Here is a 23,799-nt window from a genome sequence, read left to right on the forward strand (position 1 = left end):
GATCCAACAAAGAACAAAGAAGAAATTATACATATATCTAAAGGGCATCGCACTGTGCCACTGTTCATTCGAGCCTGAATTGAATGACGGTTTTGCCCTCGGTGGTTACGTGAATTACAGCCTGCCACTATCAAGTGAGTGAAAAGTCGGTTTTGCCCTTCGTTGTCGGTGAATTAGGGCCTATCGCTGTTAACTAGAAAATTGGCCCGCACTTTGTCGCGGAATTTGTTCTTGTCATTGACACTAAAACATGTCAATAACCGCGAAAAAGATAGGTTAATTGGCTCATTACTCATAATCCAGAGGGTAAAATAGCACTGCAAATTTCCACCCAACATGAATATACAGAATAATGCACATTGACCACTACTTGTAAATCTTAAAACTTGCAAATAGTAGATACGTTCATTTCAATCGGTACGAAGTATACCAAGTCAGATCTTGCGTAACATATAAAATGATGATTTTCCTTTTAGTTTCCACGGACTTTTTTTTTTTAGTTGAAAAGGTCATCCACTATGCAATTCAGCAAGCAATACAATAATGACTTGCTCAAAGGGCTGTCAGAAAAAACCATTACATAGAGCACACTATCTAGCACACCCCTCACACAAGCATACTACTCAGTATACCCCTAGCACACCCACCTTTTTTGGTTAAGCGCAAAAACAAGAAACTAAGTAACCCCAAGAACAAATAAAATTAACCAAGAAGCAACTTGTCTCTTGTCGATCTCCCCACTCAAAAAAATAAAATTGACCTAGCCTCCTTTTGTAAACAAGAAGGCAGGCCCAAGACTAAACCAAAAAACAAAAACAAAAAAGCTAAAAGGACCGAAATCCACACAAAGAAGTCTCATCCTCCATCTTGAGGCCCAGTGTCCCCAACCAAGGGAAGCCCTAGCCTGCACCACTTTCCATGCAGCAGCTTCTCCATCGACAACAATTCCACCATCGGATCCGGTGTTACCGTCGTCGGTATCACACCCACCGCACGCAGATCCATCGACACTACCAATAAACCACCATCCGAAAAGTCGCTGCTTAGGGTGTTGTCGTAATTGCCACCATCGTCGACATAAGGAACCAGACCCAGACCGTCACCGTCCAGTTCCATCAAGCTGTCAACCCGGAAGCCAAAAAGTAAATCTGGCCGACCTCTATCTGATTGCTGCACCCATGCCGCAAGAGCCGGCTTCACGGCAACAACACGTTGACTCGAACCCGATATCAAAATCAAAGACCTGCTGTCAACACGATCCCATCTTATCCCATCACTTCCAAGAACAAAGTGATCCACCACCGAACTGTCTCCAAGAGAAGACAGAACACGAGGCAACGTCGGAGACATTGCCTGCCCACCGATCAGATCACCGGTGAGAACAAAGAAAAGGCAGAAGCCAAGAGATATTGAGATAGGGAAACACGTCGAAGAAAAACATTGCCGCCTCTACCCACAAGCCAACCAGATAAGAGAAGGGAATAGAGCCCCACCCACCTAGTCATTGGTACACCACCATAGATCATGGTGATGAAGTTTTATCGAAGACGGCAGTCGTCGAGCAAACCCTAGCAGAGCTAGGTCAGAGAAAAAAAAATCGAAATACTTTTTTCAACAGTTTCCACGGACTTTGTTTAGCTACAACTGTTTTTATCTATTTCAGTTAGTCTGTATATCATGTTATAAACTTGGATTTTGCTTGTTTTAAGCATTTATCCTCTGTATGTTTCCCCCTTAGCAAGATCTTTCCTTTCATCACAAGTTTCTATGTCGTTTTATGAACTTCATTATCGGAGTCTAAACGAAAAACTAGGCATATATAATCAAACGATTCCTTGTGTTTGTCTAGCTAGATTGATTTTCAGTGTTCACTGGTTAAATGTTTATATGCGATGGTTGAATCTGTCCCATTTAGTTTCTTAGTCATAGCTTTGTAAGCAAGGTGCTATATTGCTTTGGTTCTTTGCTCCATTAATTCCAAATACCAGGCCTTTCAGTATGCCATATTTGAAATGTAAACTAACTATTTGCCAAAAAAAAAATGTAAACTAACTAAACTATACTTTTGAGATTCACTACCATGCGAGCTGGTTTGGATTAAAATATTGGGTCCTTGACCAAATGCACCAAAATTGGCCAAATTTATCCCACTTACCCCAGCAACAGATTTTTATTCCCACTAACCCGATTTCAAAGAAAATGTCAAATTTACCCTCAGCTTAATTATACAATTACATCAAAGCCACTCTCTCTTATCTCTCCTCTCTCTCTCTCTCTCTCTCTCTCTCTCTCTCTCTCTCTCTCTCTCTCTCTCTCTCTCTCTCTCTCTCTCTCTCTCTCTCTCTCTCTCTCTCTCCCTCCCCGTACGTACAGATCACCGGTCCCGGCGAGAGGCGCGACGACGACGAACCGATCCAGGCCTTGTTTCTTCCGCACCTTCCAAGATCGAGCCTGTGGCCCCCAGCAGCTACGACACCAACTACAATCGCTTCGAGTTCGACTCCGATAATCACCGATCTGAGGGCGTTCGTCTTCTCCGAGCTTAGAGCTGCGGGTCCAGTCGGGCCTTGCTGATCGGAGACTTCAAAGCGGCGTCGTCGCTAAGAGTGAACTGGAGTTTTGAATCTGAATCGGAATCGGAGGATTTGCGGTCGAGAAAGGGGAAGACAGGTTCGGGTTCTTAACCGGTGCTCTCTCTCTGCGAGTTCGACGCTCTTCCTCTGCCAACGCCGCCGTTTTTGCCCCAAAACAGCTACTGTGTGTCCTTCTCCGGTCTCGGTCATCGTCCTGGTTTTTCTAGGGTCTTCCCCTGAAACAGCAACCGGCGAAAAAGTGAAGAGGTGGGTGCCCAGAGCATTTCTGGGTGCCTAAATCTTTTTTTTTTTTTTTTTTTTTTTTTTAAGTAATGGGACAGAAAAGAAAAAAAAAATTTGAATGTCTATTGGGGGGCAATAGACGTCTATTGGGAGGCAATAGACATCTGTTAAAGCGTCTATTGGGGGGTAATAGACATCTATTGGGAGGCAATAGACGTTTTGAATTGATGTAATCTCCTCGTTTTTTTTCTTTAATCAAAGTTTTATTTGTATAGTTTTAGGAAGATTAATTACCATTTCGGTAATCTAAACGTCTATTGGGGGGCAATAGACGTCTACTGGGGGGCAATACATGGTTGATAGTCGTCTATTGGAGGGCAATACATGGCTGATAGTCGTCTATTGCCCCTCTATTAGGGGGGCAATAGATGTCTATTGGGGGCAAAAAAACTTTCCGGTGAGATTTTCAGCAAATTCCGGTGGGCGGCAGCCGGTGACCGGAATCCGGCGACCGGTGACCGGATTCCGGCGAAAGTTGACCGGATTCCGGCGACCGGTGACCGGATTCCGGCGGCCGGTGACGGGCTCCGGCGAAGTCTCCTATGGTTTCTCTCTCTTCCATTTTCTCTCTCTCTCTCTCTAAGTAACAAAGGGGTGAGGGGTAAAATGGTATTAAAAAAAATTAAAAACAAAAAAAAAATCTTAATGGGGTATTAGGGAAGACTCCCTTAGAGTGTATTGGGTAAGAGAGAATTAAAAAAACTTGATGGGGTAAGTGGGAAAAAAATCCCTAGAAATGAGGTAAATGGACAAAACCCCTAAAATATTTTGTCCCCTCTAGAGAGTTGAATAGCCCAACTTTATTATCTGTCCCGTGGACTCGTGGAGAGTACTACTGGACCATACTCTACTACGGTTTGGACGTTTGGTTGTTTTCTTTGTCCAGTCACTAATAACTTCTTTTGGAAGTCGAAAGAAAATGTCATTATCCACTGAGTTATACTTATACCTCACCAATATAGCATTTAGTTAGTTAAGCTATAACTATATGAAGGCATAATTATTGATTCACAGACAAGGACAAGACTGGAGCCTAATATATGAAGGTTTCAATCAATATTCAAGCTAGCCAGCTCATCTAGCCAGCTCATCTATAGAAAACCTTCATTATTATGTTTCTAGGATGGTGTAAAATCACTATCACAGATTCTGGCTCCATGTTCTGCACAAGAATAGTCTTACAAGTTTTGAGTACTACTGCTACTGCTACTACCACCATCTGCTTGTAACATTATTAAGAGCATCTTTCACTATAGGCCAAAAGCCAAACAGATTTAGCCTACTAAAAAAAAAAAAATTCTAAGATGCCCATTTAACCTATCAATAAAAAACAGTGATGTCATCGGTAATTCAAATTCTATAAGCCAAAATTTTCAAATATGATTTTTACGAGGCTATTAATAAAATTAGTCTATTTTACTTAAATAAAAACATATATATATATATATATATACAGCGCTTCTCCGGTGCGGACGTCCGCACTTTTTGCTTAGGTGCGGATTTCCGGTTTTGACCCACTTTCCGATCACATTTTCACATCTTAGCCGTTCAGTTTTTAGGTCATAATGTATAGATCACCTTTACAAAATTTCAGCCAATTTGGTGATCGTTAAGGCATCCAAAAATGGAATTTACCATTATAAATATGAACGGTTCCGGTTCGACAGATTTGGTCCGTTCGTGTAAATTGAAATTTTGGATGCCTTAACGATCATCAAATTGGCTGAAATTTTGCAGAGATGATCTATACATTAGGATCTAAAAACTGAACGGCTAAGATGTAAAAATGTGATCGGAAAGTGGGTCAAAACTGGAAATCTGCACCTTTTTCTTCGGTGCGGATATCCGCACCTAAGCAAACTTATATATATATATATATATATATATATATCATAAAACTTGAAAATGACACTTTTAAGCAAAAAAATTCTGAACATATCAAATATTAGGCTCATATTGAATATCTCAACAAGATCTTAACAATGGTGTAATTTTTATATTCATAAACATTATAAGTAACACATTTATATAAGAAAATTATTATTTCATAAGTGTATAAAAAATAATACATAAAGAAACAAAACATAAAAAACAGATGAAATCCACCATGTGGCCTATGAAATGGGAAACCAAATTTGGCCTTCCAAATGTTAGGAGGCCAAATTTTTTTTTTTTGAAGTCCGTGTAATGGCTTATGGTGGAAGAGAAAGGTAGGCCAAAAATGGGAAAATGACCTATATGGAAGATGCTCTAATAGGGCATGTGAATAAGAACAAAAGGCGTCTGAAAACTAGTTCTGGTGGGCTTCAGTGCTTCATCTACTGCTCCCTTCCATCTGTTTGTTTCCGAAGGTACTTTTTAGTCTTCTATTTGATTTTATCCAAGCCTTTGTACTAGAGAGAAGCTCGGGGGCTAGCGTGGTCAGTTATAACTTTGTTGAGAAGAGAAGGTGGTGGTTACTGAGAGAAAGTGGTGGGTTGTGTGGTGGCCACTGCATAAAGTTGGTCACTTTCAAGATTGAGTTAGGATGAGCTTGTTTTGTTTTGTTGTGATATGGATTAATTTCTCTCCGGTGGAGAAACAAGAATCCAAAACCGAATCTACATCACTCACGAGGTGCTTCTCTGCTTTGTCCTATCACCACCCCTATCTAAGCCTTTCATCATTGCTTAGTACAAAGTCCAATCATCTCTGGAAGAACTTACAGTTTATTTGTTCGATCATATATAATGAGTTAATGACTGCAATGTGATTCATTCACAGCATCACCAGATATCGGTATTCAAAACTTGGATTGAATTAAGAGATTACGGTTATCATCTTGTTTTGTTTTTATGTTCATGCTCTTAGTCATCTTGAGAGATTTTTCTAGTCACGACTGTAATTATGTTTCGTGTATATGAGAACAAGAGAAAAGATAAACACATAATCATATATAACGCACGAGCAGATGGTAGTTTCTTCATACGATCGATGAATGTATAGTACATACTTCATTCACGGCATATTTTGGGTAGTGTAAAGAGGAAAGTCGTTGAGGTGTAAACACAAAGGTGCTTTTGGATAAACTCTATCTACTTGTTATTGATTTCGCAAATGAAAAGTAGGAAAGGCTTTTGGATAAACACTAATTGCTTGAACATGAACCCAAACCCATTATCAGCCCACTTGCCCTCAGAAAATTCGAAACTCTTCACAAAAGTAACTAATACTCTACAATGAAGTTTTCTCATTGCTCCCCAGATCATTCTGTTACCTCAACATCTTTGTTTTCTTGTGGCAGCTCCTTTGTTGTAGCAGCAATCTCTTTCACTTCTTCAGCATTCTTCTTGGCTTCTTCTTCCTCCTTAACTTCTTCAAGAGCTTGAATGAAATTCGAAAGACACCTCTCTGGATCATCTTGTGGAGACTTGGGCATGAGATTCTCAGCTACATCAGCAGGGGTCATTTTGGTCTCTCCCATTAGCTTCTGAATCCTATCAAACATTTCATGACTCTCAAGCTTTAAGTAATTCTTTGCCAAAACTTTGAATCCTTCAAAACTACAATAAGAAAGCTCAATATGCTTGTCCATTCTACCCCTCCTAATCAATGCAGGATCCAATTTCTCAACATAATTAGTAGTAAAAACCACCAGCCTCTCACCCCCGCAAGCAGACCAAAGCCCATCAATGAAATTCAAAAGCCCAGAAAGAGTGACCTTACTACTTCCACTACCACCCTCCTCTTTTGGCTCCTTCATCCTCTCCTTACTTGCCTTATTAATCTCATCTTCCACACAACCCTTCTCTGCTTTCTTCTTCCTCTGACCTGTTAGATCAAGTGAGCAATCAATATCCTCAATGACAATTATAGACTTACTTGTCGTCTCGATCAAAAGCTTCCTCAGCTCTGTGTTGTCCTTCACAGCAGTGAGCTCAAGATCATAGACATCATAGCTCAGCAAGTTAGCCATTGCTGCAATCATGGTGGACTTCCCAGTCCCTGGTGGCCCATAAAGCAAGTACCCCCTTTTCCAAGCTTTCCCAATTCTTGCATAGAAATCTTTACTCTTACTAAAAGTCACCAAGTCTTCAATGATCTCCTTCTTCTTTTCTGGCTCCAACGCCATTGTTTCGAACGTCGCTGGATGCTCAAACACAATGTGACTCCACATAGTCTGCTTGTAGCTAGGCCACTTGTAACCGGGGCTATTTGTGTAAAGCTTCCTCTGCCTATTCCTAACCCTAACTTCCTTGCCTTCTTTCACCACATGGTCTAAGTAAGACCCTGTGATGATCTCCCTGTACTTCTTGTGAAAAGTGAGCTTGTAAAACCTTTTCTCCTGCTCCGGATAGTAAGACATTGACATGGACCGGCCCGGCGACAGAGCTTTGGTCAGAACCCACCACACAGTTGCACCATGAAACTCATCTGTGACTCTTTCATACTCGTCCATGCTCAGAACCAAGTTGCTGCTGTCTTTGACCATCTCTGCCTTGAGTCTTTTGGCGCTTTTTGAAGTGTTGGAGCTGAGATAGGCCTCCACGGCGGCGTAGGCCTCGCTCCGCTTGAGGCGGTCGCCCGTGAACTCGTGGATGGAGATTTTGATGTAGGGGTAGAAGTAGCCCATGATTCTGTGGGAGTATTTTTCAAAGAATCTACGGAGCTCGTAAGGGCAGTACTGGCGGATGATGGCCCAAACAAACATGAAGCTGGCTAGGGTTGAACCCATTGTTGTCCACATCTGGTTCATCGTTGGCGGTATCATTGTTGGGTTAGAATCTGAGCTAAAGAGCTCTATAGCTAGTTGTTTGTGTTTGTGTACATAGAAGAGACTAGGAATCTGATGGTGGCTAAAGGGAAGGCCTTTTCTCTCATGACTTTTGTGTTTGATGAAAAAGAAGAGTGAGACTGTGAGACTGGGTTTGTGAAGGTAGGTGGATAATGTGAGAAGGATGGAGTCGTTTATAAGCAAATGACAGAAAGCAGTCGGTTTGCAAATTTCTAAATCAATAATGCAAAAGTCACTTGGACAGTCAACCGTAAAAGTTTATTCACTCTAGCTAGTAGGGTTTATTTCAAGCGGAAATCATGTCTTTTTTGTGTAATTATAAACGACATTTTGTAATATATGTAGAAATTGCAATCGTAAAAATGATAGAAACTGAAAACATGATGTTGAGATACAATGTTTCATACTTTCGCATTAGACTAATTACTATTTTGAGCCTAAGTAAGAAATTCCAATAATGTCTGTCATACTACGAATATTTCCATCCTTTGCAATCTATCAACAGTAATAACTTTTGAATAGAAATTTTAAGTTTTTTTTAGAAATAGATAACTTCATTAACTTATCCATGGCCAGAAGGCACATACATCACAAGCTGTCTCATACCAACAGTTCTAGATGGCACAAGCTGCCAAGCAAATGACAAGTGACCCTCACTGCAGACAAATGCGCTCACTTATTAAAGTGCCTAGCTAAATGCTCAAAACCCAAAACTATCTAAGCTTCTTGTTATAGCAACCCCAATCGCCTAGAGACCTCAATTGGTGTACAATTAGAGAAACTAACTTACATAGCACTAGACTCCATTAGTCAGTCATGTTGGAGTTCCAGTGTGAAGTCCAGTAGCCATTTCTGTGTATGAGATGATGCCAAAACTCATTGTATCCAGTTCATTTATTAATGAAGTTTCTTCTTGATCAAAAAAAAAAACTTACATAGCACTAGACTCTAGAAAGCAAATACTAGGCACAGAAAAACGGAAAACTTAGAGTTTCATTTTGCCCTTAGCTTTAGGGCAAGCCTCTTGACAATTGAGCAGAAATTCAACCACACTGTCTCCTGGATCCCAAATCCAACCCAAAGGAGAATCTGAACCCAACATATGGGCTGAGTTAGGCCCACCAGCCCAGGAACCCGTTGCAGTCGTCGACCGTTGCCGAATGCATACGTCATCCATACCCAATGTAGCCACCATACCAGCTACCTCCAAACCGCCAGACCCGAGATTCCGAGCAGCCAAAAAAGCAACTCCGAACAGCCAAGCCAGCGTTACTAGCAAATCAACCCAGAAAGCAAGCAATCCCGCCGCCACATGCAGCCAGTCCACCCCCGTGGACCACACCAGCGGCTTCGGCATCAGCCGCCGCGCTACCCGCCGAAGCAGGACTCTGCCACCGCGCTGCAACGCCGCCACCAGCAACCTTGACCCGCCATCAACGACCTGCCAAACCCTAAAGGAATGGTGCCCCGGTCCATACTAGATCCCTAAAGGTGGTGAATAAAGTCTTAACTTTAGGGTACATAATTTATATGTTGATTGGTGAACCTACGTGGAGTGTGGACCAAAAAGTGTACACAAATTGCATAGGATGGGAGGTGACTAATCCATTGGGTCTACCAAGGGACACGTGTCACGCAATAAGCACCCAAAGGAATAAAGAGGGTCTCCGCATGGGAGTGGAAATATAGATTAATGAATTAATCACAGGTGATTTGTTTATGAAACAAAAATAACAAGCTGTGGGTGTTCTTCCCTTTTCTATGGTAATTAGAAAGTGTGACTAAGTTGTCACTATTAAGTGGAGAATCCTATCTTGTTATGTACATAGCTAATATACTGACTCAATACTTCAATAGTGAGACATTTCTTTCCAATAAAGTGTCTTTAGATATTTTGAGATTGATTCATTACTAGGAATTAGTCACGGAAATAGATAATTTTATATGTCTTGAGATCGATTCATTGACAGTAATTCAGTAATTAGTCTCGGAAATAGATATGGTATAAAGCTTAGACCTGAGATTCTTCTAAAGATCATGATACTCACTTTGAAACTGCATCATATATTCGATGCTTTCAGAAAAGCCTGCAAAGCTGCTGCAATAAGAAATCACCATATGCATGTAAAGGACAATATATGAGTGTGATAGTGTGGTGTGGTAGACTAGTTCAACAAGTACATTCATTGAGTTAGAGAGCGACAGAGACAGGACCAGTGGTCCATTCAACATTTCAACTTCGGGATTTTTTCATAAGGTATTGCTCTCCTTCATAAAAAGTGAAGGAAAATATTCCTTGAGAATCCAGCCTCCGCTAGCAGATATCAAGAGATTATCGGGACAATTTTCTTCAATCTTTTTTAGACATTTATCGAGAGGCTAACTTCATTACTGACCATCTTGTAGCTTTAGATTCTTCTTGACAAAATCCAATATCGTGGTTTAATTCTCTCCCCCTTTCTTTGTCTACAGCGTTCTATTTAGATCAACTGGAAGAGAAATGTAATATAGGCTTTGTCTTATAGTTATGTTTTCTTTGTTGTATCACCCAAAAAAAAAAAAAAAATCTTTGTTGAATTCTGTAATGCTATAAATACTTGGATTTTTGGAGGATGAGGGATACACTACTCAAAAGAAAAGCTAATGGGAATATAGAGGTGACTTGAGAATGGCTGCATTTTAATACTAGGGTGAAGACCATTTTACAAACAACAAATTTGACGGGGAAAACCCACATCGGAAATTTAAAGCCTCTAATTTGGGTCTCTCTGCTCTAGCAACCTATTCTATTTACACCGTAAAGAACAAAATAAATGGACTAGAAAGAATTCCTAATGCCTTCAGAAAATGAAAGATGGAGCATAACCAAACTGTTAAGCTGGTGGCAGCTGCCTCAAATCTTCCTCCTTGGCAAACCAGGCTGGTATGACCTCTGACAGATGAGGATACAGATCTTTGTACGAATTTTTTATGGTCGCTTCGGCCACTCTAGTGACAAACGCAATATCTGCAATCAAAAGAGATCAGTAAAGGCTTTTTGCAAGAGTATAATTAACAGGTTCACAGCTTTCTAACCTTTAACACCCTTTTTGTCATTTGATAGTTGAGTAATGATATAAATGACAACAGCTGCCAGCGATATTGGGCTCCTCCTGCAGAATTGGGAACACATAACAGCTTATCACTAGTTAGAAAGAAAGAAACTATCCAACCCTAATGCTCGAACAGACTATAAATGCTTTTGCAGTTAAAGTATTCTCAGCTTTACAGTATCAAACCTTAAAACAAGTTCTTCAGATTTCTTCACTGTTTCTTGGGCAGCCATGACTTCTATATTTGACATTCCAAGAACGGAACAAAAACGTCTCTACAGAAAATGGATGGAAATTGTGTTGTAGCACAAAGAACATCTCCGACAAGAAAACAACATATCGGGATACAAATGAATAGTTCTCTGAGCAGATTTACCAGAAAGGCTGCAGCATGAATAGTTCCTATTTCCTGACCCTCAGTCTCCAAGTATTTCATGATGAAGTCTTTTGCCCTGGCAACTTCTTTCTTGGTAGCTCCATTTGCTGAGCACATCTCTGGTTGAAATCCACAGAGTTTAGTTAACACTTGTGCACATAAATAAAAAAAATAAAAAAAAACCAAAAAAGCTAATCACGCGGAATAAAAATTTCATTCTACCTTTCACAGTACAGGGCTTATTTTCTTGTCTACAGGCAATGTAGACGCAAGCAGCCACAACTGCATCCGGAGTCCTAAATTTGAGAGGTTTCTGATCAACCACCTTCTTATATATATCATTGGCTCGATCCTAATAGAAAAGAGGAAAAACCATAAGTAATCTGTTTCATTGTGAAATAAACATAAAATCCAATCGCTTTTCAGGTGAACAACCCTAAATAGAAAAGATGAAATGAATCTGTGATCGAGATAACATATTCCTTCTACAGAAACACAACGATATATCAAAAGATTTGACTTCAACAAACAGCAGCTCCATAACACGACTGGAATATCGATTACCAACTGATGTCCATGAACTGAAGCTATATATATCTACACTTCTTCAGTAATAAACAGAATGGATTTCGGAGTTACTCAAACATGCACGAAGGGAAGACAGGCTGCAAATCCACAAGAGTGGCAACATTACTCACAAACAACAACGATCAAAGGTCCAAGGAAGGTAATCGAACATGTGAAAGGAATCAGATTAATTTCATCGACTCAAATGGGATTCTCCAGTATGAAATTTTTCACTCTCCAACATTAAACCAATAACATTCTTCCTAGAGAAGCATTAAAATACCATTTGAAAACAAGAATGCATAATTATTTTATACAGGAATTGTAACCATTAAAATAATCCTTTGACTTAAACCAACATTGACAATTTTAATCATTCAACTCCAACCCATCATCTAGCCTCCACCAATCACACTCATACTCCAAAACTCGCACATAACATTCTCAATTCAAAACAACTTGTTACATAATTGTTGAGTAAAGGTCATACCTTTATGGCAGCAACAATTCCCAACCTGCAAAACCACACCAACAAATTACAAATTAACACTAATCAAATTCTCCAAATGAAAAAAAAAAAAAAAAAAAAAATCTTTTCACTTCTTTAGTATTAAAGTTTCAAAACTTTAGCTTCAATTTCACTAAACAATCACCAAAACTCTCCTCAAAAAAAAAAAAAAAACAATCACCAAAACTCATCGAAATTCGAACCTAACCTGTCAGACACGGCAGCAATAGAACCAAACCCGTCAAAAGGCGGAGGGCGTGGCCTCCTCCGCCGCTTCCCCCGCCGCGCCGGCGATGCCTCCTCGTCGGAGGCTGCTGCTCCATTGGACCCGGAAACCCCACTCTCGGGTCCAACCGGCTTGCTGGGCTCCCGGGTCGGGTCTTCCCGGTCGGGGACAGAAACCCACTCGGGAACCTCGTCCACCACAACAGTCCCACATTCGGAGCACGACGAGGTGCCGCCGGTCGCGTGGTCGGAGACAACAACCTCCGTGAAACACTTGCACGCTTGGCAGAACGTATCAGACATGTGACAACTGGACTAACCCACTTTGGTTTTATACCTTTGTGATCCTACCTACGTTGGTGTCGGTCGGACCCGGTTTAGCTAAATCTTTACAGTACTGTAAATCCTGGAGAGCGGTAAAGGAGTGTTGTGCAGGGCGGTATTTATACACTACAGTCTACAGGAGTGAAGAAGACGCTGCGAGGGTGGAAGCGTCATTTCGCCCTGGTTTCTTCTTTCTTTCTTTTTTTGGTCAAATCCCTGGTTTCTTCTTGGTAATTTGTTTTGGCGTGAAGGTGTGAAACTTATCCACCCAAATTCAATGTAAGGGTGAGTCAATATGGGTTGTCAATGGGAGGATTCTAGTGATTTTTTTACTCGTTTGGGAAGTTTGGATTTAATTCCATATACCATTTTTTTTTTTTTTTTTTTTTTGAACCAAACATCAATTTCATTCATACTCAAGCCAGAATGGCACGGATACATACCTTCATTTGCCATACCAAGGACAAGTTTAGGACGTGGTATGCTAGCACCACTCATTAGACAACCAGTGCTCACTTATTCAGCGAGCCTATGAAACTATGAACATACATAGTAAAATAGGCACAAAATAAAAAAAACAAAAGTACATAGCCTAAAAACATAGGGTTGGGCCAAGGGCCTAAACCCTAGCCCAAATAGCAAAGGACTGGAGCAGAACCCTAGCCCAAATTAGCTATGGACTAGAGCAGAACCCTAGCCCAAATTAGCTATGGACTAGGGCAGACCCCAGCCCAAGAGGGAGTCCACCAAGGAATGCACCAGGCCCATCATTGGTTCGGCCAGTCCACCGTGTCCCTTCCACCACGCCGTCGTACCGCACTCGTCCGGTCAAGGTCCGCCCGACCCACGTCGCTGCGGCACCGCGCCCACCTTGCCACGCCCTCTCCGGCGATCGAAGCCGTGCACAGCCGACGCCGCCGCAACATGCAGCAGCACAGAAGACCCATCTCTGCAGGCCCTGCAACCGCACAGCCATCAATCGGGATCCATGGCCACCGTCGATCCCAGAAAACCAGCAGCATGAATCGACGACCGGCCTCGTGAAGCACGCGCACCCCTCGCACCCTACCAGCCGAACTTTCGGACGGAAACCTCGAGCCAAAACCCTTCAACAAACCCAGGGGCATTAGATCTCCCGTCCGGCAGCAAAACCATGACGACGGTGTAGCAGGAGGCTAGTCCCGACGCCGGCCGCCGCCGGACGAGAAGGAGATGGCAACCGAGGGTCTTAGGGTTTCAGCTTACTATAGTTTTAGTAGGGTTTAATTTGGTTGATCTTGTTTCTTATTCCATATACCATTTAGTCAAGGAATTTGGAAGATTATGCCATCATGTTTTTTAATTTCATCCGTATAAATCTATATATAAATCTCTGCATTTAAGTTTTCGACGGAGAGATTTATTTAAACAAGATAGTTAACGTTTCTCACCGTAAGATTTAGGACTTATATCCTACATTAACTACTGATTTCAATGAATGACGATTACTGATTACGCATTCATCAACTACTTAGATAATTTCCCGAGTTTTTAGTTAAAATCAAATGTACTTATCAGTTTGACACCTGATGCGTTGACCAATGATTCACACGATAATAAACTAATTTTGATAAATGACAATTACTAATTACACTTTCATCAACAACTTGTATCCTTCACGAGTTTTTAGTTAGAACTAAATGTAGTCATTAGTTTGACACCCAATACATTGATAATGATTCACACCATCATAAACTAATATTTTAAACTGGTGAAGTTCACATACGAGTTGTAAGAGTAACTCCAACAGCTTCCCTATAATTTATGTATAATAGGAAAACAAAAGTCAAAGATTTAGCATCTTTTTCTTCTTCAACTCCAACAGATTCCCTATTTTACAGTAATCTCTGAAATCTCCATATTCTTCCTTAAAATTATAGAGATTGCTGTAAATATAGGGAACTTCCTCACTTTCCCTAAATATATGGATAGTTATGGGGAATCTGTTTGAGCAAAAGAGGTTTATTTTTCCCTAAAATAGAGAAAAATCAAAATATGGCGAAGCTGTTGGAGTTGCTCTAAGGTCACCATGTACAGAAAAGTCACCAAGAGGAGGAAAGGACTATTGCATGTAAAACGTGCAAAATGTCATAAGAGGAATTGAGGTGGACTATTACTTTCTTTCCTCAATGACTAATTATATTTTACACCTGGGCACCTACCACCCAATATTGTATGGAATATACATTCTTTTTCTTAGTTTTATATTTGCTTAACCCTTTTATCTACTTCATATTTGAATTTGAAGTATGTCAACAACAGTTACTGTATCGTTACCACATTGTATTATTATAGTTACTGTATACTTGCATAGTTATCACGATAATTCATCACGGACAAACTAGACAAGTTTCTACATGTTTATTCTCCTCCTTATCTCATTCTTCCTTTTTCTTAAATTTTTTGGTCATGAGAATATATGATTCTATCCTACATCATAGATTGCACTGGCCTTCTCTTTTTCTTTTTGCTTATTGAAAAAATTGAAGACCAAAGTTCTACGGGTTGGAAATGAGAGACTGTCTGATAGTGTGGCCCAACATATATCAGTATCAGTATATAGTAGATTTGATGATCCATGTCCATGTGACTTGAAATAATGAGCTATTCAGAGACTTGAATTGGGGCAAATGGGTAACAGGCTTTGAATATAAATAAATATTCATTCCCATCTGTTCCTCTTGTTCAAAATGTAAATATTAGCACCTGGAATTTGCGTGGAAGCGTTCTCCAAACCCATCTTGTCGACCACTTCTTCTTCATCATCTTCCAACCTCAAGTCTCAGATCAAAAAAAGGAAGCAAAGTGCGAGCGAGAAACAATGAAGAGAATTTTCTGGAAGGCAAATTTCTTTGTACAGGGACCTAGATACGATTACCCAACCTGTCCTGTCCTGTCCTCAAAAGACTATACAATCTATGATCATGATGCTATAGCTGCAAGCAAAACTTCCATGTTCTCTCCTAGATTATCAAGATGACTGGTGACAAGTACGACAGTTAGTGCTATCTCATGCTGCAGCATTGTGGTCTTCCGAGCTTCTTCAATTTATCCCACAAGCAAATCATCTGCCTTGGAGATTGATAATGGGCTGTGAAGTAATCTTCTATACACCCAAACTGGCAGAATTTCAAGCTGTGCATGTACTCTACTGGTTTTGAGCTGTTGAACTTCTCAACCCACATTCCCATACTTACGTCTTCCATCTTGAACAACTGCAACACAGCTCAGATTGTTTATAATCAACTTAAGCATAGATTATCATGCAAGTATGATTTGTCACTTACCCTTAATTTACGACTCTCAAACTCGGATATGATGAATTTCGCAATGTCAGATGACAAAATGTAACCTGGTCCATTTGCATAAGGTGGATAATCTTCTTCTGGCCACTCCTGATACAAGAAAACGAAAAGCGAATGACTAGGGAGTATTATTATCAAATCTATGCAGCATTCAACCAGGTCAGATTCTGACAAGTCAATACTACAGACTTTACATCTGAGTTTTTGCGACATGATTAACATTCTTCAACTAAGAAATATAAAAGGAATTAAGGAAGGATAATTATTCCATGATTAAAGATATCAGCAACAATGAGTGCTTCTGTACCTCATATGTCACAGCCCATTTTCCATAGCGCAGAGGCTTATGGTAGTAATTTATGTTCCCCACATACAAGCTTCTTCCCTTTGGAACTCTACTTGCTTCAATGATAACAGCATCCACTCTTACAAATGTGTCATCATCGCATTTCATAATGTACTTAGCTGACATTGTACGAACCTGAAACCAAAGCAATAACACTGCATTATAATTCAAGTAAAAAAGAAAAAATAACAATATCGCGCCTTCATTTATGGGTTTATTCAAGAACTCACCCCATATTCACAGATGGCAACAGTTTTCAAGACCACCAAGTCATAGTTATCCATGTAAGGCACTATGACAATATCACCAAAGAACTCTGCTTCTTTCTTTAGCTCAACATTCACTTCCTTTTTAGAATGCTGTCCAAGTATCAATGGAAAAGATTGAGAATCTCCCATATAAAGTAATGTACCTCAATGAATGAAAAATATTCAAGTGCTCTTGTTGCCATACTTACCAGTGCTACAAAGAATCGAGCTACCACTTTTGAAGATTTGATAAGATTGTGTTGCATCCAAGACTTCCTTACTGCCATCCTCTCAGCAAAATGGTTGCCTGCAGAAAGGATACCAATGAAGAGTTCGATTTCCCCATCAGGAAGAGGTGGGGCACGCCATGTGGGTGACATCTCAAGATGCTTCTGTGGAGCAAAACTAGGATGTGATGTGGGAAGAGAAGCGGCATATACTGAGGTCAGATCAACATCCCCACTTAGAGAAAGCCCGGTGGCATCCTCAAGAGAAAATCCCTGTCAATGTTACAAAAACTCTTAGAAAAAACATCCAAAACTCCCTATGAAGTCAAATCGTAGCGGAATATTACTCACATTGTGATAAGGAAAAGAGGTGACATGCCTCCCATCAACATTAACATGATAACCCTCCAAGCCAGCACTGAGAGTTAAAACAAACAGTTTCTCCTCTCCAAACGGGAATGGCCAGTCAACAGTCACCTTTTTCTTTCGACCTACTAGCCTGCTCAACCACCACGTTGCCTTGGTCTCTTCCGAGTGACTATCATCATCACGAATCCACTTCTCACACTTCACCTGCCCATCAACTAAAACCAATATAACGAATTACACAACTTGCCCGGTCACAGTAAAGATGAACAAACTGAAGCAACAATAAATGGTAAACAATCCAAACAACAAAATCCTTGTTTTAATACACTTTCAAACAGTTTTATAATAAGGCAACAACCAAAATAAAATCCTCCAAAGTAGGAAAGAAGTATACAATCTTATTACTATCCTAGCACATTTTATAAACAGTTAGGTACTATATGCATAATCACTCAAAAACATTACTATTTCTTCTCCAAGCCTTAACCATCAAGCTATCAATGACACACCTTAAAAGCCATTTCCTTTTCTCCTACCAAACAATACACCACATTGACCAATTCCCCGATTCTAAACTACCAATCAAAAACAATTCAATTCACCGCGACAACATAACACATTTCTCTTATCAAAAATGCACAATGCGGCAATCATCCACACTCACCGGTTTCTTCATCGGCCTTGGACTTCCACCCCTCGCACCGCTGCGCCGATCCCCACTGCATCCTGTAACAAGTGTTGAGCTCAATCACAGGGGTCCCACTCCAATCCCCCTTCAACCTCGGATTGAAATGTAACAACCTCGGAGGGTCTTCACCCTCCACAGTCTTCAACCCCAACAACTCAACCTTAAACTGAGACACCATCACCGACTGTCCCTCCCTAACCAGCGCAATATTCGGCTCCGTTTCCTCATGCGCCGCCCTGGGCCGGCCCACCAGCGTTATAGACGACCCCAACGTCAGCCCACACGGCACCACCATGACCCGACCCCGCTCCGAAAACTCCGACCCGGTTACCGTAATCGAATGCGGGCACGACTCCGATCCGTTTCCGGCAACCCGCTCCTTCGCAATTCGGACCCTCCCGGACTGCAGCTCTTCCCAGACCTTCTTGCCCACTTCCCAAGCAACCTTCGCCGACTTGTAAAGCTCCGAATCGAACGTCTTCGGGTCGAATACCAGACCCGACACCACCTTGGGGTCGCCGGGTCGGCGGCTCTGAGTCGGTTGGTTCGAGTTTTGCGAGACGCGTTCGAGTGGGCGGGTCGGGGCTTCTTTCTCCTCCACTCTGCTGTGGAGCCTATCGGGTCGGGTCAAGCTGTCCGCGGAGATGGAGCTGAACCCGGTTGTGAAAACGAAGGGGATTTCTAAAGTGACTAAGACTATATACAGAATTCCAATACCCACCAGAATCTGAACCGATCTTTGCCTCGTCAAAACGGCGCCGAATCGGTCCAATTTGGCCCTCCCCATCCCTAGAAATCTCCGCAAGAACCAAGCTTTGACGTAAAAACGAAGCCTTTGGAATCTGGGTGTTGGTGAAAAAACGAGTCTTTGATTCAAATTTGAGGAACCCAGGTTGGGACGAGCAGGTCCCAAATGAGAGAGACGCGTCAAGAGAGAGAGAGAGAGAGAGAGAGGGGTTGGGAAAGAAAGGAGCTTTGGGTTTTTGAAGGTCGGTGGAAAACAACGGCTTTTTCTGTTGATCAGAAACCAATTTTTTTTTTTTTGTTTTCAAAAAATGAGATGCTCTGGTTAAAAGGGCATAGAAATTGAAGTTTGAAGATCCTCACACGTAAATGGGAATAAAACAATTGGAGGTGGGGTTGGACTAGTAATCACACTAGTTGCCAGAACTTAAAGACTGATTATCCTACTATGGTTAGGGTAATTAACTGCAGTAAATTTGAGTTGTTTCACAGCCTGAATAACCGGTAAAAAATTTCGGAGTATATCATAGTCATACTTTGGATTAACAAAAATTTTGGGTAAAATATCTAATTGTTATAACCGAATAACAACGAATAAAAGAATTTTTAGTAACTGATTATTGACTCAATCAGAGATCAAATAACTCATTCAATGTACAAACTCAAATATGAACAAATGAGTAATTTTTTTTTTTAAAACAGTTTATAGATTACATTGCGGATTGTAGAGTTTTATAGTTGTAATAATTAAGAAATATGTATGCTTGAGATCTCTAAATAATTGTTGGATAAAAAAGAAATTGCAAAAGGCTAAACTCAAAACTTCCTTATGGTTGGTATTTGGTAAATGTTACAAACTTTTTATGTGCATGATTAATTCTTTTCGACTCAAATCTAATCATCAGTTTCATTTTTTTTTTTTTGAATAATGGAAATCCATTGATAATAATAACTCATGCCAAGAAGGCCATTACATACCCATCCGCTGACACATAATAATAGCCAGACAAGAATTTGTGGAGGAGCCACAGTGGTACATAGGATAGACCTACTATATTCGAACTTATCGCTCACTTATTTAAAGTGAGCCTATAACTATGAACAAATCTTGCATAGTAATAGGCTAGTTAAAAAAACAACACTAATTAAAGAATGGGTACAAAGACCCAATGCTCATGCCAGACCCAAGAGATCCTTGCCCAAAACTTGATTGAAGAACTAGCAACCCAAGAAGCCCCAGGACCCACCAGCATGCTTCCCTCTTCACCAAAATCGCCAGCAGACGTCCAACCCGCCGTGATGTGGGCATCCCCATCGGGAAGACACCATTGTCTGGCACGATGCATGGTGTTCCACCACCAGTTCGGCGGGATGCAAAATTGCCTGTCTCCAGACCCTCAGATCGAGGCCTGACGCCTCTAGTCCCTGCCCTTGCAAATCGAAGCAGAATTTTTCGCACCTCCAGCGCCTCCATCAAACAGCTTGACTTCAACACCTCCAGCAGCCAAGACCAACCCGACAACGATGAAGCATGGTGACGATCCCCAGACTTTGGACTGCAGCATTGAGCATCTATGCTTCTTGACGAAGGCAACCTGATTGTAAAAACCTCTCTACCATAGTATAGGCCACCGCCACCATCCAGTGCAGAGATCTGAAAATCTAGCCTCCACCAATCAGGCCACCACGACGATTGCAGGCAGCCTTCCCAAGAGGACGGTTCAAGTCTTGACAAAACAAGGACAGTCGACGGGAGAAAGAGGATCGAAACCAAGGGTCTGAGGTTTGAAGGCTGGTTTGGGCCGCCGTAGGCGTCTCCACGGTCTGGACATAATAGAACAATCCCGCCGCCATGGTCATTGATAACAGCAGCAGATCTCGACAGGGGTAGGTGAACCCGAAGACTAGAAGGCTCAAAAGTTATGGGAGGAAACTGACCCAAATGCCTTGGGGTTGGAAGCCGGCCAGAGCGGCTCTGCTTATTGCCGACCTGGGGAGACGGCACTAGAGTTAGCGCGAGAGGGAGCGCTGCTAGGGTTTTCATTGTTTTCTATCTAATCATCAGTTTCATATGAATTCTTAAAGATGCTCTAACAATATATTTCAATATATATGCAACTCTAACAATATATTTCAATATATATGCAACTCTAACAATATATTTCAATATATATGCAAGAAATCTATAGCTAAATGTTTGGTAAAAAAGTGATTAAAAAGACATCGCAAAGGCTAAACTCAAAAGTTCCTTGTGGTTGGTACTTGATAGATGCTATGAACTCATATGGATATGATTAATCCTTTTTTACTCAATCTCCTATCTCTCCCATTCTTAAACAATTACAAAACTTTGTGTAATAATATCCCGTGCCCTAATAATTAACGAAGCATTGTAAAACAGTCCAAGCGTACGTCATGATCAGAATCGAAGCTGTAACAAAAACAACGAAATGCTATTGGAACAGAAACTAAGCTATGCGAGAGAGACACACAGGGTTATAAAAGAAACAAACTTTACAGCAATACTTATGGATTAAGCTAGCTGGGTGGTTCTATACATATATGTAGCAGCCATGCATGGCAAGTATCAAATTTGTATTATACTCTAGCGAGTAGCGATACTACTGTTGCTATATCTCTCTGGAAAAGTCCGCCCTAGCTAGCTGTGACTCAGATCGAGTCAGTCACTGACTCCGATCCGATCTTCCAAAATAACCTAGCTGACGAGCTCGCTCCTCTTTTTCTGCAGATATGATGCCGATTGCTGATGCAGTCACTCTTGAACAGTTCTAAACTTAAGGTGGCATTTGGCAATAGAAGGGATGGAGTAAACCCTAAACCCAGCTTTCAGAGACAGGTGTACGCACGTATTCTACTGCATGCTTTCGTCGTCCATACGTTTTTAGACTACGTACTCCAACTCGATCAACTGTCGACTACCCCCTATAGATTTGTTTTTTCTTATAATGGTTTGATGAAACTTCTAAGCCTCTAATTTGATAGTTGGAAAAAGAGCAGCTCAAAATTCTGGAGTATGTATATTAATATTCAAAGAACTCAGCGTGACTAGCTAGCTTGTTAATCAGTTAATTTGAAGTTTGAACACACGTACAGCTCACATTTCTCCATCGAATCACTTGTCGACCATTATGAGATATGAGATATCTTGTTCAAAGAAAGGACCATGCATTATAAGATATTATTTCATAATAATCAGCACTAGTTAGCCCCTTAATTACTATTCCAACAGGATATTAGCATCAAAAGAGGCTTGTGCTGTGAATTTAGAATTTCTTTTATTAGGCTAACTAAAATAAAAACCATTCTTAAGAATTACTTTCTTTGCATTCCTTACCCTTTTTGCACCTCTTACCATGACCTAAATCACTTTCAAGCATGTTAACATCATAACATGTATCTTATGAACCCTCATCCAACCGTATTAGAAATAGCAAAACACATGGCATCAATTAACACTTCAATGACGGTTTATATGTTGAGCGGATCGGAGATGATTAATTATCATAACTAGTTACCACTTTAGAATCCACCAACATTAATGACATCATTAATCACCAACTCTTATTGAGTATTAAGATCTTGATATAATCTTCAAAACAACGCATACACTCGTGGATTATTAGGGGATTAACTAGGGTAAAGAATCATAGAAAAAGGATTAGAGAAATGGTAATCCTATTTGTTTAAGTAGGGAAAGTGCTTTAGAAAGAAGTCCTTTTTGCAAATGGTAATCCTATTCCTTAACCTTTGTGAAGGGAACAACCAAATATCGCCAACTAACTACATATAGAATATGACAAACACTATATTATGCACATCTCATTTTCACGGGGTTCAAATTAAAGGCATTTTGTAATGAAGATAGTGATTGGTGTCAAGTCTGATTTGACTCCGCAACAAACAATCATTAATTTGCATAACAGCTTTGTAGATATCGCAAATTGGCCGAGGAAGGTCCCCAGATGTTACTAAACATCCCCATATTACAAGAACTAATGAAAGAATATCCTGAGGATTAAATTAAGCAGTTGAACTACTTTTCAGGAAAATAGAAAAGTGTACGTTGAACTAAATCGATAGCTAACTCAAAACAAATGGACCAGCCCATTCAATTTAATCACATTCCATATTAATTTTTAGTTTGATATTTTCTTTTTTATTGAATTTTAGTTTGATTTTTTTTTTCTCTAGCTCATTTCATTTATGTTCTTGTTCTTGCCTTTTTTTTCTTCAAAGAAAACAAGCATCAAGTTGAACTACTATTCAAAGATCACAATACCAGAACTTGAAGTCTTGCATAACCAAACAAACAATATGTGTAGACTATTTTTCTTCTATTGACCAAAAAAAAGACTATTTTTCTTCTTTTTATTTCTCTATTTTTAGTTTTGTGGATATTAGTGCAAAAATGAATGAAGTTGAATATGGACGTCACATCTACTTCATCTGACAACACACAAATGTTCAATTTGACACCAATATTCCATGATAAAAATTTGATTAATTCAGAGCCACCCTTTGTTAGCTAGACTCTGTATATATGTCACACGCATTATTGCATTGCAATTAACCTATCATTGAATAGCTCAACTCCAGAGAGAAAACTAGAAAAGTTGCACTACTCAACTTGACTGTGGCTTACGTTGGAGCGCCACTAGCTTTACAAACTCTGATGAAAGAAGTGATCAACTACTTTCTATCAACACAAACAAAACAAAAGTGCATGCCTTTTTCAGGGTTACCCATTTCCTATTGAAAATGAAAGCATCAACGGCTATTATACGCATATCAAATATGTCAATATTTTTCTCTGAATTAAATATATAAGGTGAATGAGTATGTTACTAATAGGTGACTCTCTATTTTCATAAAGAACTACTGGGGCTCTAATTTACATCAGAAAACACACTTGTTAATAAATTATACAGAAGTATGATTAGGTACATGAACTTAGGAGTTGTAGTTTAGTGGGGATGAAACAATATATACTACCTGTCTGTCTCCTAAGTCTCTTACTCTGGAAAGTTAGGCTTTAAAATTTGGGGCCGGAAAGGCGGAAAACCAAAAGCT

General features: G+C 40.3%; 3 protein-coding genes across 3 annotated transcripts; all 3 read right to left on the reverse strand.

Moving 5' to 3' along the window:
• Window positions 1-5,788: 5,788 nt before the first annotated feature.
• LOC133706406 (AAA-ATPase ASD, mitochondrial-like) lies at window positions 5,789-7,837 on the reverse strand. Its single transcript, XM_062131937.1, has one exon. The coding sequence runs from the start codon at window positions 7,624-7,626 to the stop codon at window positions 6,121-6,123; it is 1,506 nt and encodes a 501-aa protein (XP_061987921.1). The 5' UTR covers window positions 7,627-7,837; the 3' UTR covers window positions 5,789-6,120.
• A 2,434-nt stretch (window positions 7,838-10,271) lies between these two features.
• LOC133745279 (transcription initiation factor IIB-2-like) lies at window positions 10,272-12,875 on the reverse strand. Its single transcript, XM_062173337.1, has 7 exons — window positions 12,402-12,875; window positions 12,176-12,200; window positions 11,341-11,470; window positions 11,119-11,237; window positions 10,929-11,017; window positions 10,726-10,802; window positions 10,272-10,657 (listed from the first exon to the last, which is right to left on the reverse strand). Exons 1-7 carry the CDS (start codon window positions 12,719-12,721, stop codon window positions 10,524-10,526), a joined length of 894 nt encoding a protein of 297 aa, XP_062029321.1. The 5' UTR covers window positions 12,722-12,875; the 3' UTR covers window positions 10,272-10,523.
• A 2,438-nt stretch (window positions 12,876-15,313) lies between these two features.
• On the reverse strand, window positions 15,314-19,006 carry LOC133743487 (hydroxyproline O-galactosyltransferase GALT6). The gene is made up of 7 exons (XM_062171442.1): window positions 17,941-19,006; window positions 17,259-17,491; window positions 16,890-17,180; window positions 16,663-16,791; window positions 16,394-16,567; window positions 16,069-16,176; window positions 15,314-15,996 (listed from the first exon to the last, which is right to left on the reverse strand). The coding sequence occupies exons 1-7, from the start codon at window positions 18,749-18,751 to the stop codon at window positions 15,787-15,789; spliced, it is 1,956 nt and encodes a 651-aa protein (XP_062027426.1). The 5' UTR covers window positions 18,752-19,006; the 3' UTR covers window positions 15,314-15,786.
• Window positions 19,007-23,799: the final 4,793 nt, after the last annotated feature.

The sequence above is a fragment of the Rosa rugosa genome, chromosome 4 (genome assembly GCF_958449725.1).
Source record: "Rosa rugosa chromosome 4, drRosRugo1.1, whole genome shotgun sequence".
Taxonomy (NCBI): domain Eukaryota; kingdom Viridiplantae; phylum Streptophyta; class Magnoliopsida; order Rosales; family Rosaceae; genus Rosa; species Rosa rugosa.